At 38.9% G+C, this 18178-nt stretch overlaps 1 protein-coding gene across 6 annotated transcripts in view; it reads right to left on the reverse strand.

Annotated features, from left to right (window-relative positions):
* Nucleotides 1–18178, reverse strand: part of SHLD2 (shieldin complex subunit 2) — a 94121-nt gene that overhangs the window by 30402 nt on the left and 45541 nt on the right. For all 6 annotated transcript variants that reach the window (XR_001821222.2, XM_017516958.2, XM_017516956.2 and 3 more), the window contains 2 exons: nt 8857–10380; nt 3058–3165 (listed from right to left, as the gene is read on the reverse strand). Coding sequence is in view for 5 of the 6 variants with exons in the window: in XM_017516958.2 (XP_017372447.1) it covers nt 3058–3165; nt 8857–10380 (1632 nt within the window). In the remaining variant the exon portion in view is untranslated. The remainder of the gene's footprint in view (nt 1–3057; nt 3166–8856; nt 10381–18178) is intronic.

Raw genomic sequence — 18178 nt, forward strand, 5'->3', positions numbered from 1 at the left:
ACCCACTTTCATCTCCCAAAGTGCTGAAATTACAGACATGAGACACTGCACTCAGCCTAATGATATTTTTTAACATTAATTTTGCATCCTGTTACATCACTGAATTCTCTTATTATTTACATTTGTTTTAACTTTGATTCCTGGAGTGTTCAGGTATGTTATCAGAGTATTTGTAAATAGAGATAATTTTCATTATTCTTTATCCATTCAGATTTTTTTTTTTTTTTTTTGAGACAAAATCTCACTCTGTCGCTCAGGCTGCAGTGCAGTGCAGCAGTGCTGACTGCAACCTCTGCCTCCCAGGTTCAAGCGATTCTCATGCCTCAGCCTCCTGAGAAGCTGGGACCACAGGCATGTACCACTACACCTGGCTAATTTTTTGTCTTTTTAGTAGAAAGAGGGTTTTGCTATGTTGGCCAGGCTGGTCTGGAACTCCTGGCTTCAAGTGATCTGCCCACCTTGGCTTCCCAAAGTGCTGGGATACAGGCGTGAGCCACCGCACCAGGCCAGATGTTTTTTCTTGTCTAAGTGCATTGGCTGATAACTCTAGTATAAGATGAATAGTTGCAGAGATAGTGGATATCCTTATCTTTTTCCGATTTTAAAGATAATGCCTCTAGTGCTTTTCTATTAAATAAGACACTGGCATTAGGACTATGTATATCTATTTTATTGACATAGTATTAATCATATTATAATTATAATGTTGTACTGATTCTATATTTATTTAAGAAAAAAATTTTTGAGACAAGGTCTGACTCCCATCACCCAGGCTAAAGTGCAGTGGTGCAATCATGGCTCACTGCAGCCTCAACTTTCTGGGTTCAGGTGATTTTCCCACTTAAGCCTCCACAGTAGCTGGAACTACAGGTGTACACCACTACACCTGGCTAATTTTTCCGTATTTTTAGTAGAGACGGGGTTTCACCATTTTGTCCAGGCTGGTCTTGAAACTCCTGGGCCCAAGTAATCCTCCCACCTCAGCCACCCAGAGTGCTGCGATTACAGGTGTGCGCCACCATGCCCAGTTGATACTATATTTATTGATACTGAAAGGGGAAGTATTCTAGTATGTTACTAGTTAACAGTATTAAACAAATGTTAACTTACTGCTGTTGATATTCTACAAAGCTGTATAAGATCTCACCACTGGGAGAAGCTGGATGAAGAGTTCATGGGACTTTATGTATTATTTTTGCAATCCCCTGTGACTCTATAATTTTACAGATAATATTTCAAATTTAAAAGTTTTTTAAATGATATTATCTGTATGCTATTAATTCTAAAATTTGCATCTTAATTTTAAACCTGTCTTCTGAGTACTGAATTTTGTTTCCAGTTCTTATATGACATCTCCACTTGAATATCTATCTCAAAGATACCTAAAACTTAACATGCCTGAAACATAGCTCTTAATTTTCCTCATAAACCAGCTCCCTCTCAGTCTTTCCCAATAAAAGCTACCTAGTTACTTAAACCAGAAATCCAGTAGCACTAGACTGTCCCTCTTCCCTCATCCCCAGACCCACATCATCAGAAAATCCTACTAATTCTATTTACAAATAATATCTCCACTCTTTAGCTCCACTTGCCTCCCATCATCTCTCAACTTCAGCTATTGTAACAACGTCCTCTGATTCTACTCGATGATCAACCCTTCTCAGCTAGAACCATGGCATTCTGTATCTCAGCCCTTTGTTAGTTTCCTTCATAGCACTTCTTGTCACCTGCAAATATTTTACTTATATGTCTGCTTCCTTCATTTGTTTGTTCTGTCTTCCACATAAGAATGTAAACTCCACGAGGACAGGCATCATTATACCCCCAGTGTACAGTAAGCACAGTAACTGAAACAATGTCAACACATAATAAATGCATATTGGATAGATGAAGAATTCTATTTTAGTTGTCTATGAAATATGTCAGAGTTGATTTTCTGCTGATGGGCCACCCTAGTGTATAGTGAAACTTTGCCCATTCCAAACACAATTCTTGTTATTCCAATTGTGGCTCTTCCCTTCTACTTGCTCTGCCTTTTTTTAAGAATTCAAAGGTTGGAGTTCCATGCTCTATCTTCCATATACATGCTATAACCTTCCTATTTTTCCATTTATCTTCTTGTAAAATCAGTATATTTCCCTAGCTTTTTTCTTGTATGATATTTCAGAATTTTATCAAATATATTGTGCTAGGTTATTTCCTCTCCCTCTAATCTTACTATGTTATTACTACATTACATGCAGGTTTAACACTTTATATTCATTTCCTCACTTAATTTTCACAACAACCCTATGAGGTATATATGTATTTTCATCTCAATTTCACTGGCAAGGAGACAGAGGTATAATCAAGTGAAATAACTGGCCTAAAGACAAAGACTGGCAGTAAGAGAGCTAGGATTTAAATCCTAGCTGATTCCAGTGACCACAACCACAAGTTTATACTGTTTCCCTTACTTTGTTTTCTTTTTTATTTCCTAGAGGAGAAGAGAGCTGCTAGTTTCTTCATTAAACAGCTTCCTTTAAAGAAAAGAAAGCTGGATGTTAAAGAAGGAAGGTAGCTTTTCTTAGCAGTGGTAGGTAGAAGAATAAGGATTCAAACCACAGCTGTCTGAATATGAGACCAATACATTATTTCCTCAAGGATTCTTAATCAGAGGCTCAGAAGTTCCACAGAAGAACTTCAGAGGTCCATGGAATGCTTTAGAATTATAAGCAAAATTTTGTGCCTATCTACTGAAGTCCATTTTTCTGAAGAAATGGTCTATAGATTCTCAAAGAGCTCTTTGACTCCCTAAAAGGTGAAGAACCACCGCTATACTGACTGCCTACGAAAATGAAACATGAGACCCAATACTTCCTAAAATACATGTGATTTACAATATACAAAAGAGAAATTTCTTAAAATTATATTTTTATTCTTACTAACGAAAAGAAACCAATACACTCCAACTGTTTAGAAAACATTTTGTAAAAGAACCATTTTAACCCTAATCTTTCCTAGTATGTTTATATAGTTTAAACACTAATAAATTATTTCATTCAAAATGTGTCTTACATTCTTCAGGCTGAATAGATGAATAACTCCCAAGATTTAATAACTGACTGGTAAATGTTGATTGCAGTACTGTCTCACCAACCCATTGGTCCTCATGAATAACAAAATCTAGAGAGAGAAAAAAACATTCTGATCATGCCATAAATTCCTTCACAATGTGATTACTTTACCAATCATAGCAAAATATTATGCATACATACCTCCCATATACCGGGCAACTAGAGATCAAACAGGTTAAATTACCTGCCTAACAGCACAAAATGACAAAACAGCAAATCTAAAATCTAAATCTAGGTAAAATAACAAAATTGCTTCTGTATATTCAAATGATATCAGTATGGAAGCACACCGCTCTATAAAAAAAGGTTTAATCGTTTTTGTTTACATAAGGCAAATGTTTTCATACATATTTCTGATAAATTAAAAACAACTTTTTTAGGATCAGAAAGCAGTGTTTCCAAAACAGTAGTGCCTAGGAGAGTAATAATATTCAGTATGCATTGGTTCCCCTCTATTATAAATATATCTGAATATAATATAAGGCATCTTAACACACTTCATTATTTTTCCCTAACTAGCATGATAATTATCTTCTACAGAAGTTAAAAGTGAAAGACTTTGGAGGTAGGGAACATTTTCCAATTGGAAAGAGAGAGCTGTGTATCTAAGACAGAATAGAATCATGTAGAACTAAACATACCAACAGGTAGAAACAATTGCAGGTAGAGCAAAACTTGTGAGCTGTAAAGAGAAAGAGGGGAAGGGAGCTATCTCCAAGGCAGGATATAATCAGTATACAGTGTCAGAGCATAAACATGAATTAACAATAGCAAAATAATTTAGAGATAATGGGAAAGAAAAACAAGGATGCATCAATTCCAAGTGACTACTTCCAGATTTAGATTCCAGACCCTTTCCTCGGCTTTTTGGCCTTTTATCTACAACCGTCTAATGGAAATTCCCACCTGGATATTCTACTGGCTCCCCAAACTCAGCAATGTCCAAACCTGCTTTTCCTTTCATAATGCCCATCTCATCTATTGATACTACACTACTAATCAAGTAAACTAAAAATCTGAAGTCATCTTTCCTCTCCCTTTCCACTCTTTTCCACCAGCCCCGACCTGCCCCTCTGCCTCTTAAATGTGCCCATCCCCTGCCACTACTACTGTTTTACATCACACATTCCTTTCCTTCCCAACAGGTGTTTGTCTCCCCCGCAACCCATGTCCTACAACGCTAATGAGTGATTTATCAGAGCATGAATGAGTTCAGGCAAGTGAACTCATTTATTAGAGCATTAATGAGTTCAGGTGACTTGCTAAAAAACAGTGGCTCCCCACTGCCTACCCAGGAAGAGCTAGTACAGCATTTAAGACTTTTCATGATCCAACATTCAGGATGCATGCTCTTCAGAAAAAAGGAACAGATGAGGAATTTCAAGGAAAGCGTTCTGAAAGCTAGGACTGTGAAGCCTACGTTGGATTAGTGACACATTAATCACTAGTGGTACATGCAGGGGATGGGTAGCCTGCCTTGGCCTCCTGGCTCCCTCCTGCCCTCTCACTGACATGCCCCAGCTCCTAGTTCTTTTTCTGTTTGTCCTTTAAACGTTGTTTTTTCACAATGTTAAACAGCTCCCCTCCCTGTCTTCTTCTAATTATCTAGTCTTCCTTAGATAATCCTTATTTTTGGCATCTCTTCATTCTATTGCTAAAAGTGTAATAGCAAACTGTCTACTGTGTTGGTAAATTAAAAAGACCTGGAATACATCTGTTACTTAGAATTTTTCAGTTTAGGTTGGGCACAGTGGCTCACGCCTGTAATCCTAGCACTTTGGGAGGCTGAGGTCCACGGATCACAGCGTCGGGAGTTCAAGACCTGCCTGGCCAACATGGTGAAACCCCTTCTCTACTAAAAATAAAAAAATTAGCCAGGGGTGGTGGCGGGTGTCTGTAGTCCCAACTACTTGGGAGGCTGAGGCAGGAGAATCTCTTGAACCCAAGAGGCAGAGGTTGCAGTGAGCTAAGATAGCACCACTGCACTCCAGCCTGGGCAACAGAGGGAGACTGTCTCAAAAAAAAAAATTCCAAAAAAACAATTTTTCTGTTTGGGGGCATATATCAATAGGTAGTATCAACTATCCAAGCTATCCAAAGTAAGTTCATGCTTTATTAGGCCAACAAAAAAGTGTAGATTTTTTCCCCCCAACATTTCCATCTGTTCCACACAAAAGAAACTTATTCAGAAATCAGTAAACTAGATCCTTGTTTTTTTCTTCTTTTCTTTTAATTATACTTTAAGTTCTGGGGTACATGTGCAGATATTGCAGGATTGCTACGTAGGTATATACATGCCATGGTGGTTTGCTGCCTCCATCCCCCCGTCATCTACGTTAGGTATTTCTCCTAATGTTATCCCTCCCCCATCTCCCCATACCCTGCTATCCCTCCCCTAGACCCCATCCCCCAAAAGACATGTGTGATGCTCCCCTCCCTGTGTCCATGTGTTCTCATTGTTCAATACCCACTTATGAGTGAGAGCATGCAGTGTTTGGTTTTCTGTTCTTGTGTCAGTTTGCTGAGAATAATGGTTTCCAGATTCATCCATGTCCCTGCAAAGGACATGAACTCATCCTTCTTTATGGATACATAGTATTCCATGGTATATATGTGCCACATTTTCTTTGTCCAGTCTATCTTTGATGGGCATTTGGGTTGGTTCTAAGTCTTTGCTATTGTAAACAATACCGCAATGAACATAAAGTGTGCATGTGTCTTTATAACAGACTGACTTACAATCCTTTGGGTATATAATCCCAGTAATGGGATTGCTGGGTCAAAAGGAATTTCTATTTCTAGGTCCTTGAGGAATCGCCACACTGTCTTCCACAATGGTTGAACAAATTTACACTCCCAACAGTGTAAAAGTGTTCCTATTTCTCCACATCCTCTCCAGCATATTGTTTCCAGATTTTTTAATGATCACCATTCTAACTGGTGTGAGATGGTATCTCAATGTGGGTTTGATTTGCATTTTTCTAATGACCAGTCATTTTTCATATAACCATTTTTTCATATGTTTGTTGGCTGTATAAATAAGAAAAAAAAATCTGATTTTTACAAAAGATGTTCATAGAAATCACCTAAATGTCTTCTAATAGGAAACTGGTTAAGTAAATTGCATGAAAGCCACCTGATAGAATGTTACCTAGTTGTTAAAAACTGTAGAGATACTAGGAAAACTACAGAGATTGCAAAGTTGAGTTTCCATCTACCTGGGAAAAAGGAAAAGGCCCCTGAGAGGCCCCTGGTAACAGTAACTACCTCAGTAAAAATGACCGTGGTCCAGGGTCCAGCCATCTTTTACAGTCCAGTAAACTTAATTTTGTCAACACACGAAAACTAGATTTCAGTTTTGCAGCATAAGCTCAAACTAAATCAGTTAATGAGACAAATTAAAGAAAAAAAAGACATTTTTTTCATTTATAATGAATCATGAATTGCCCAAAATAACAAAAAGGAACATTTCAGCCTGTTCTCACACTGTGGGCAGTTCTACAACCAGAAAGCCAAATCACAAGCAAAGACATATTCAGCAAGCACTGAATCAGAACAGAGGGAGTTAGGTGAATTGAACCTCCAATAATATAATCACACATAAATAATAATAGCTAATACTGCCAGTGGGATGCGAATATGCTAAGCCTGTTCATTACAATCTTGTGTTTACCTCTTTATAAAAGATTGTACTTGACAATCCTACAGGAACACAAAGGTACGTTAGCCAAAGTTCTCATTCCTCTTGTAAACTATTTGGTAGGACTATCAATATTGAAGTTTTCTTTTTCTAAGCTTCTAAAACTAATTTATACCTCCTCTCTATCACATTCTTTCTTTAAATATTTTATTAAGCTTACTCAACTTTCTCCTGGCTCTAATACACTGTATGTCAATTTTAAATCAACAAAGAACATGTAACACAATGTTAGATTTCTTATGTTAGGTGAAAACATATTCTGGTCAGGCCTGGTGGTTCACGCCTGTAATCCCAGCACTTTGGGAGGCCGAAGCAGGTGGATCGCCTAATGTCAGGAATTTGAGACCAGCCTGGCCAACATGGTGAAACCCTGTCTCTACTAAAAATACAAAAATTAGCCAGGTGTGGCAGTGTGCGCCTGTAATCTCAGCTACTCAGGAGGCTGAGGCAGGAAAATCAGGAGACAGAGATTGTAGTCAGCTGAGACTGTGCCACTGCACTCCAGCCTAGTCAACAGAGCAAGGCTCTGTCTCAAAAAAATAAAAAAAAATTAAATTAAATATTTTCTTTGAGTGCAGTGGCATGCGTGCCTATAGTCCTGGCACCAGGGAGACTGAGGCAGGAGGCTCACTTGAACCCAGGAGTTCAGAGCTGTAGCTGATCAGGTGTCTGCACTAAGCTTGGCACCAATATAATGACATCCTGGGAGTGGAGGACCACATGTTCTCTAAGGAGGAGTGAACTGGCCCAGGCTGGAAACAGGGCGTGTCAAAAATAACATGCTAGGCTGGGCGTGGTGGCTCACGCCTGTAATCCCAGCAATTTGGGAGGCTGCAGCAGGAAGATCACTTGAGCCCAGGAGCTGGAGATCAGCCTGGGTAATGCAGTGAGACTCTGTTAAAAATAACAATTAAAAAGTTCTTATGCTGATCAGTAGTGGGATAGTGCCCGTGAACAACCACTGCACTTGCAACATAATAAGAAAAAAAAAAATGCACACCTATATTTAACAAAAAAAAAAAAAATATATATACCTACTATGGACCCACTTAAAAATAAATTAAAAATTTAAAAAACAAAAAATTAAAAACCAAAAACAACTATATAGTAAAAGTGTGGATTTTGGAGCTGAGGAGCCACTTCTTAGAAGTATGACATTGGGCAAGTTACTATACTTCTCTGGGTTTCAGCTTCCTCCAGTGAAAAATGCAGATTAAAATCAGTACCTTCCTCATATACTTGTTGCAATGAGATATGAATGTAAAGTCTAAAACTTTACATTCTGACACAAAGTAAGCTCCCAATAAATATGAGCTTATATGTGTGATATATATATATACATGCACACACATTTTAAGAACAGAGAAAATAACTGGAAGTTAAGTTGGTATAAAACCAGTTTTTTTCTTTCTATATTTCCAGGTATAGTTAATATAATTTTAATAAAATAATGCAATAGAAATCAGTAACTGTTCCCTCAGTAAGAACATATATGCACGGAATTATTAGTTATTAGGTAAAGAAGCAGAAAGGTCTAGCTCTGTTGCTTGGGCTGGAATGCAGTGGCCCAATCAAAGCTCACTGCAGTCTCAACCTCCTGTGCTCAAGCAATCCTCCCTCCTTTGTAGCTGGGACTACAGGCACAACCTATTTTATTTTTTGTAGAGACGTGGTCTCATTATGTTGCCAAGGCTGGTCTCAAATACCTGGCCTCAAGCAATCCTCCTGCCTCAGCTTCCCAAAGTACTGGGATTACAGATGTTACCCACTGCACCTGACTAGGGAAGGCTTATAAAGGAGGGGATAAGTAGAAAGAAGGGACAGAACTCAGTAGGACAGAACAGAGGCCCAGGAGTGGCAACAGGGGAGAGTGGACAATGGGAAGGAGACCAATGCAGATGCAATAAAGGGATCAATTAGGCTCAGCTCAGAAGAGGCAAATGACTAAAGAAAGAGTCTTCAAAGACCAAAAGTCAGAGAAAAGCAAAAACAAAACTTAGCTTTATAAAGTAGGCTACCACTATACCATAATGACCTCACCTGTGAGTAAAATTATATCTCCCAGAAACACTGTAAATGCCCAAAATGCTGTAGTCCTCCACAGAAGAACCTTCTTCTTAGTTTCTGATTGATCAATTACTGTAACTGTTGCTAAAGGCACTTTAGAGCCAGAATTTGGTCCAAATTTTATGTTTATTTCCTTCACATGACATGGAAATAGCACCATGACTAAACAATTATACTTCTGTCTTTTAGAATCACAGTTTTTTATTAATGATGTTTTTTTAATACCCTTAAATTCAGACACATTCCTCTGATCCACTGCTACAGTAGAGTCTCCTGCATTAGAAATCAACTTCATTTTCTTAGCTCTACACAGAGTTTCAGATTGTCCCATCTTATCTTCAGAGGTCCAGCTTCTTTTAACAGCACTTTTGTGGAAGGTATTTTGCTGGGAACACAGTATTCCTGAGCTACACAACTCAATATGTATCTCATTTGGTGGCAATTCATCTTCAGAACTGAAAAGTTCTTGAGATACTGTATTTTCTTCAAGACCTTTATAAGAGTTTATGTGAATGTGGCTATTTTCTGTTTTAGGACAGACAGGACTAAAAAGTTCAAGGGAACATGCTTGGTTTTGTCCACTTTCATATGTTTCTGTAAAATCATCAAGCTGAATCAAATTCTCTTCAGGTATTCTTATTTCTTCATTACTTGCCTTTGGTTCAATCTCCATGTTTGCATTCCCTTTATTTATAGGACTCCGCTCTTTGTCTTTCTTTTGAACTAAAAAAGCAACCTGGCTGGAGGTCATTATACTGAGAAATTCAGTATCAGTTGATATTTTAAGGTCTGAGACCTTCCTAACTGCTCCTTCAGACCTTGGCTTATCTACTGTATTAAAGGAAAATAATTCCAAACACTGGTTTTGTATTTCTTGATATTCTGTTGGCACACACTCTCTTTGTACCACTTCAGGCCCTACATTAATTTGTTCAGTACTACAAACCAAATCCATCCTAACTGCACACTTATGGTCTAACTGAAAGAAATTTGTTTGAAAGTTCTGACTATATATATCTGATTGATGTTTACGCTGTTCATCTATAACTTTATTTTCACTGAGAAGTTTTTGATACTTTTCTTCTTCAGTTAAATACGAGACTCTGCCTTTAGATCCACATATTTGCATATTAGAGCTAGTTACATCACTCAGCCTGGAGGAGTGAATCTTCTGGGATTCCACATTCTGTGTTTCAAAAACAGAATGTACAAAGTCATCTTTCACATGAACATGTCTATTCACATAGTTTGCTAAATAATGACCACTAAGAAGGTCTGGAGAATCAATAGATTCTGGGACTTCATAGTTTTCAAGATTTTTGTGCTCATGTTTTTCATCCTTCAGATATAAAGAATGTTGATTGTATAAAAGCTGAATTTTTTTCCAGGGGTCAGCAACAGACATTAAAGAAGTTGTGTCTTGTGATACTGTCATTTTCAGTGGACCAACTGGAGCACCCCAAAAAATGTGGACTTGAGATCCTCCACTCATGATTTCTGATAAAAATGAAAAATCCAAAATTAATATATTGTCAGCATATTTTTGCATATTAATTTAATAATGTACCAAAAGAAAATGTGATAACTGAGTCAAAAACATAATTAACATAGGTGATTATTTTGATACATCTGATTATATAAAATTCATAAATACACAATAAGTTATTAAGAAGAAATCAAAATATTCACAAAAATTATTCACCTAAAGACTCTCTTTAAGGGAAATACAAACTAAAGAAAGTATACTCACTTACATTGTTTGATGTAAGTATACTCACATCAGACAAGTAAATAGGTTTTTAGTATGTTTATTTCATTTGAGATGGAGTCTTGCTCTGTTGCCCAGACTACAGTGCAATGTTGCAATCTAGACAGACTGCAACCTCCGATCCCTGGGTTCAAGCAATTCTCCCGCTTTAGCCTCCTGATTAGCTGAGATTACAGTCTATGCCACCACACCCACCTAATTTTTGTACTTTTAATAGAGACGGGGTTTCACCATGTTGGCTAGGCTGGTCTCAAACTCCTGACCTCAAGTGATCCACCCCCCTCCACCTCTCAAAGTGCTATGATTACAGGTGTGAGCCACCGTACCAGCCTGTTTATTTCTTATGTTGTAAAAACTTGCCCCATTTAAATAACAAGTTAGTAAAGAATGGGAAAAGCGGCATTTGTTTAACTATATTACAGTCACCTTTAAATTGCTCGTTTTTGGGCAGCGCATGGTAGCTCATACCTGTAATCCCAGCAATTTGAGAGGCTGAAGCAGTGGATCACTTGAGGCCAGGAGTTTGAGACCAGCCTGGCCGACATGACGAAACCCCACCTCTACTAAAAATACAAAAATTAGTCAGGTGTGGTGGCCCGTGCCTATAGTCCTAGTTACTCAGAAGTATGCGGCAGGAGAATCACTTGAACCCAGGAGAAGGAGGTTGCAGTGAGCCAAGATCACACCACTGCACTCCAGCCTGGGCAACAGAGCAAGACTCCATCTCAAAAAAAAGAAAAAAAAAAAAGTACTCATTTTTGGCCAGGCATGGTGGCTCACGCCTATGATCTCAGCATTGTGGGAGGCCATGGTGGGAGGATCACTTGAGACCAGGAGTTCGAGGCCAGCCTGGACAACATAGTAAGACCCCCATCTCTACAAAAAAATTTAAAAACTAAAAACTTTCTTAAAATTAGTTGGGCATAGTGGTGAAACACCTGTAGTCCCAGCTACTAGGGAGACTGAGATAAGAGGATTGCCTGGGAGGCGGACATTGCAGTGAGCCATGATCGCACCACCGCACTCCGGTATGAGCAACGGAGTGAGACCCTCTTTATTATTATTTTTGAGACAGAGTTTTGCTCTTGTTGCCCAGTCTGTAGTGCAATGGCGCAGTCTCAGCTCACTGCAACCTCTGCCTCCCAGGTTCAAGCGATTCTCCTGCCTCAGCCTCCCAAGTTGCTGGGATTACAGGCGCCCACCACCACGGCCAGCTAGTTTTTATTTTTTAGTAGAGATGGGGTTTCACCATGTTGCCCAGACTGGTCTCGAACTCCTGACCTCAAGTGATCCTCCTGCCTCAGCCTCCCAAAGTGTTGGGATTACAGGCATGAGCCACCATGCCTGGCGAGACGTTCTCTTTAAAAAAATGATTAAGAATCACCATAATTGCTATTACTACATATTCCAATCTCATTTAGTCCTCATAGACAGAATAACCTTCATAAGGAATATAACTGATATTTTAGATGTTTTATTGCTTGTCATTATTATATTTACCACTAGGGGTCCCAAATAGCACAGCAAAAGCCTTCAAGTTCAAAATACATTAACATATCAAACCCAAGTGGAAGGAGAATATATTATCTTGAAATGTGGTTGGAGCCAGCGCAGTGACTAACACCTGTAATCCCAGCACTTTGGGAGGCCCCGGTGGGCAGATCACCTGAGGCCAGGAGTTCAAGACCAGCCTGGCCAACATAGCAAAACCCCATCTCTACTAAAAATACAAAAATTAGCAGGGCATGGTGGCACAAGCCTGTAGTCCTCGCAACTAGGGAAGCTCAGACAGAAGAATCGCTTGAACCCAGGAGGTTGCAGTGAGCCGAGATCATGCCACTGCACTCCAGCCTGGGTGAAAGAGTGAGACCGTCTCAAAAAAGAAAAGAGAGAAAGAGAAAGAGAAAGAGAAAGAGAAAGAGAAAGAGAAAGAAAGAGAAAGAGAAAGAGAAAGAGAGAAAGAGAAAGAGAAAGAGGAGAAAGAGAAAGAGAAAGAAAGAGAGAAAGAGAAAGAAAGAAAGAGAAAGAGAGAAAGAGAAAGAGAAGAGAAAAGAGAAGGAGAAAGAGAAAGAAAGAATAAATAAATAAACAAACAAATAAATAAATGTTGGTAGGAATACTTAGACATATGCAAATCAAATGCATAATATTACCATGATAATGAACTCTCTTCCATCATATCTTTGACATCTCTAATGGTTTCTTCCCTTTAGCTTCAAATCTTTGATTTTATTTTTTGAGTCAGGGTCTTGCTCTGTCACCCAGGCTGGAGTGCAGTGGTGCAATCATGGCTCACTGTAGCCTCAAGCTCCTAGGCTCAAGCTATCATCCAGCCACAGCCTCGCAAATAGCTGGGACTACAAGCACATAACTGTCACGCTCAGCTACAAATCTTTAAAAATAAAACTAAATAACCCCTGCAAACTTGTTTGTTGTTTCTTGCACCTCATTTCTCATTTATCCTTCAACCATTTTGCTGTAAAAGTTTTCACATGGAAACCAATGACCTCCTAAAAGCCAAATCCAAAGGTCAGTTTTCAGTACTTTTACCACCATTAGAAACTGTTTATCAATCCCTCTTTTCTGAAACATTCTGCTTTTTTGACTCTGTGAGATCATCATATTGGAATTCTTTTGTATTTAAGACAGATATGTATTGGATTATTCCTTCAATCACTCACGTAACAAACACTCAACACTATGTGCTGGGCATGATGCTAGGCCCTGGGAATTCAAAACAATAACAAAGAGATTTAAGGAGCTTATATTCTGATAGGAAAAACAAACTGACAATTATAAAAAGTGACAGGAGGCCAGGAGCCTTGGCTCATGCCTGTAATCACAGGATTTTGGGAGGCTAAGGCAGGTGGATCACCTGAGGTCAAGAGTTTGAGACCAGCCTAGGCAACATGGTGAAACTCCATCTCTACTAAAAATACAAAACTTAGCCAGGTGTGGTGGCGGGTGCCTGTAATCCCAGCTACTCAAAAGGCTGAAGCACAACAATCACTTAAACTCAGGAGTCAGAGGTTGCAGTGAGCTGAGATCACACCACTGCACTCCAGCCTAGGTGACTCTGTCTCAAAAACAAAAAGTGATAGGAGCTACTACAGGATTAAAAGGAAGGGACAGCATCTTTAGAAGAGAGAAACCTGGGACAACTCAACCAATGTGGAACTAACTGCCCATTATCTGCATTTTTCATAGGCTCTTAGGACTACAGTTAATCACAAAATTTTGGAACTGAATTTTACTAATGTTCAGGAAAAAAACTCATATAATAAAGCCCCTGAGTCATTTCCCACCTCAAAATAGGGCCCAGGAAAACTACCCTGATTGTCTTATCCAAGAGACAGGCCTACTATGGGTAATCTCCAAAATATTTAAAAAGTGTATATGACATTCACTGCTTCTGTGTCCTCCCTTAATATTTTCTCCTAAATGTCCTACAACCTGACTTTTATACCCTATCTCTGATAAGACAATAATGAAGTCCAAATTGCCAAATAAGAACTCACAGAACTTCACCACAGCAATTGTGAAACTCTCTCCTAACTAGTTCCACCTCTCCAATTTTTCTCTCTTCTTCCTTGAGCCATCTCTTTCCATTCCACACATTCTAGAGAATGTCATCCAATCCCATTTATTTAACTACCACATAACCAACTGTGCTTTACAAATCTGTACTGAGCCAATCTCTCTCCCAAACTTCAGACCTATATTTCTAGCATTACCACACTTGACAGGATCACAGTAGAATCAAAGGTGAGATTCAAAGCCCTACTTGCCTTCTAGGCAGGGGAAGAAGGTAGAGCATAAAGGGGTGACATGAAACAGTCCTGAGAGTTCAGAGGATCTCCCATGGCAAGAAATATCTGAGATGAATGCGAGTTCCATAAAGCAGGTTACTACATATAACTGTTATTTCAGTGTGCCTTCACTTATTTGCCTAAATGAGGGGTGTCTAACTTTTGGCTTCCCTGGGCCACATTGGAAGAATCATCTTGGGCCACACATAAAATACAGTTAACACTAATGATAGCTAATAAGCTAAAGAAAAAAATCGCAGGCTGGGCATGGTGGCTCACGCTTATAATCTTATAAACTTTGGGAGGCCAAGGTGGGCAGATCACTTGCGATTAGGAGTTCGAGACCAGCCAAGTCAACATGGTAAAACCCTGTTTCTACTAAAAATACAAAAATTAGCTGGATGTGGTGGCATGCACCTGTAATCCCAGCTACTCCAGAGCCTGAGGCAGGAGAATTGCTTGAATGTAGGAGGCAGAGGTTGCAGTGAGACAAGACTGGGCCACTGCACTCCAGCCTGGACAAGAGCGAGAGACTCTGTCTCAAAAAAAAAAAAAACTCAAAACATTTATAATGTTTTAAGAAAGTTTACAAACTCATATTGGGTTGCATTCAAAGCCATCCTGGGCCACATGCAGTCCCACAGATTGTGGGTTAAACAAGCTTGGTCTAAACAAATATCCTTGTAAGTGTGGAACTATTACCCCATCTCCCTGCAACTCCCCCAAAAAAAGCCTTGACTAGAAAGTGATCCTATTTTTTTTTCTTTTTTCTTAAAAAAAAATACAAATATATATATATACACACACACACACACACATACATATATATTTTAAAGACAGGGTTTCACCATGTTGGCCAGGCTGGTCTTGAACTCTTAACCTCAGGTGATCCACATGCCTCGGCCTCCCAAAGTGCTGAGATTACAGGCGTGACCCACCACACCTGGCCAAAAGTGGCCCTGTTAATTCAAAAAATAGTAAATTGTTAAAAAGCGTTTAGGCTGGGCACGGTGGCTCATGCCTATAATCCCAGCACTTTGGGAGGCCAAGGTCGGTGGATCACCTGAGGGTCAGGAATTTGAGACCAGCCTGGCCAACATGATGAAACCCCTTCGCTACTAAAAATACAAAATTACTCAGCCATGGTGGCGTGTGCCTGTAATCCCAGCTACTCGGGAGTCTGAAGCAGGGGAATCACTTGAACCCAAAAGGCAGAGGTTGCTGTAAGCCGAGATTGCATCATTGCACTCCAGCCCGTGCAACAAGAGTGAAACTCCGTCTCAAAAAAAAATTTTTTTAATGTTTACACCCAAGTCTACTGCTACTGAATACTCCAATTTATAGGAGTTGTGAGTATGTGAGTAGGAGGATAGACAGTGGTAGAGGCAGGAGGAAACAAAATATGTATGATTGCCAAATTATACAGACAGAAAAGTTATGGACAACTGATTAATTTCAATGATTCTAGGATATGTTTTAGGTGTACTCAGAGGGTTAAAGCTCATTAAGATACCAGATAAAACTTGCAAGTACATATCCATTACTGCAGTTAATAATTACACAATTTCTCAATCTGCAGAAGGCCACTTCAGTCAGAAAGACCAATACAACCATACCCTTTATCTTTACAGTGGTCAGAGTCTCATGAATGGGTCAAAGATTTATAAAACAGGATGAACTCTATCAGCAGGTTTTGTCTTTGCAGAACACTGCAACTAAAAAAAATGCTTATTACAAAACATGTAACATTAAAAGAGAGTGCTTTTTCCCTCTTATTCCCAGAGAGTGAAAAAAACTCCATGTATAATACCTTTTCATGTCTATTTTACCAAAGAACCAAGAAATCATAAAGTTGCTCAATAGCATCAAATGACAAAATAAAGAAGCCACATCTGATTGTAATTAAAAACAAGGGATTTGGAACAAGAGAGAGATTGGCTCAAATCCCTACTTTGCAACTTACTCAAACTTGAAATTACTGAAGTTAAATGATAGTTACATAGGGTTCATTATGCTATTCTTCGCTGTGGTTAAAAAAGTCATTCTTTTATTCTTTTACCTGATTGAACCAAATTCAATTTGCTATCCTAGTTCATTTGTACTAACAAACAACACTGAGTACTAATAACCCACGTACTGTGTATATTCATGCTGAACTCTTTCAAGAATTACTAAATTTACTATTTAAAATGATAGAAAATGTCCACATTTTATGTGACTAATGAAAGGATATAAGATCTATTTTTTTTTTCCCTCAGGAAGAAAAGCAATTGAAGCTTAAAGCTATCACTCATTTAGTATCTAAAGCAATAGCCACTAAAGGCAACCTGTGAGCAGACGACTGAGTTCTCGACTCTCTTTCCATTACCTTTCATTTCCTTTGCAATTGTCTTTGGTATTCAAGTGAGACATCCGTAATCACGGTCTCATCAACACCTGAGATGCATCAATTTCGTGCAGTAAAGATGAGCCTCCCTTGATCTTGCTTGCAATACAAAAGGAATTTCTCCCTCTCACTCTCGTTCCAGGGCATTTGCCTTCTTCCAATAAAATCCAAGCACTCAAACAGAAAATGAACTTTAGCTGGTTTCCTGGCCTTACCAATAGGGTGAACATGTCTTCTGATTTGCCCAGAACAGTCCTAGTTTAAGCATGTTTTTCTGGTGTCCTGTTTAGTCAGTATCTCTTTTCATTCTCAAAAGTGTCTCAGTTTGGAGATAGACTATATGGTATTCCTAGTTAAGAACCGCATAAACACATGAATAAATATTCTATTAATGTAGAATGTACCTTCTAATACATTTTATCTAAAATATTATAACAGGACTAACAGGTAAAAGGAAACGTTGCTCAGTTTTCCTGTTAAAATATTTAAATAACAATGAAACACTAATTGAAATAAGGTTGAATTGTGTCTAAAAATTATGATACACATTTGAGAATCTCAAGACAGAGGTAAGACTCAAAGATAGTAAGACAGAGAACTCATGTTTAGCAACTAAGGGGAACAAAAGAGGATCATGGCTGCCAGGTCCATGTAATGAAGTTATGAGACAACAGGATAAGAGTTTTTTGGATCCAGCATTACTAGAAAATGTCTCAGCCCAGATGTCATTTGTTCAATGTCACACCTAAGGTTGAAGGAGAAATTCTCAAATTCCTAAAATACCACACTTCACCTTCCCACCACCACCACCATGCAACATCAAAAGCCCTGAATTTGGCCACTCATAGTGGCTCCAACTTGTAATTACAGTACTTTGGAAGGCTGAGGCAGGTGGGTTGCTTCAGCTCAGTAGTTCCAAACCAGCCTAGGCAACACGATGAGATCATGTCGATAAAAAAACACAAAAAAAATTAGCTAGGTAGGGTGGCACGTGCCTGTAGTACCAGCTACACAGGAGGCTGAAGTGAAAGGATCACCTGAGCTCAGGAAGTCAAGGCTACAGTGAGCTGTGACTGTGTCACTGTAATCCAACCTGGATGACAGAGTGAGGTACTGTCTCTAAAAAACAAAAAGTAAAAATAAAAGGGACTGAACTTTAAAACAAGTAATCATGAAATCACAGGTGGGTTCCAGGGGTATGTCTGCCAACCCCTGCACTTGCTTTCATCTCCACCCACCCCCCGCAAAAGATGAAAAATGAAACAAACACAATCAAGAAAATAAAAAAGCTTTGCTACTTATGCCCTGACATTCCTTTGTAAAAAGTCATAC

Source organism: Cebus imitator, unplaced genomic scaffold, assembly GCF_001604975.1.
Source record: "Cebus imitator isolate Cc_AM_T3 unplaced genomic scaffold, Cebus_imitator-1.0 Scaffold612, whole genome shotgun sequence".
In the NCBI taxonomy this organism is placed as follows: Eukaryota; Metazoa; Chordata; class Mammalia; order Primates; family Cebidae; genus Cebus; species Cebus imitator.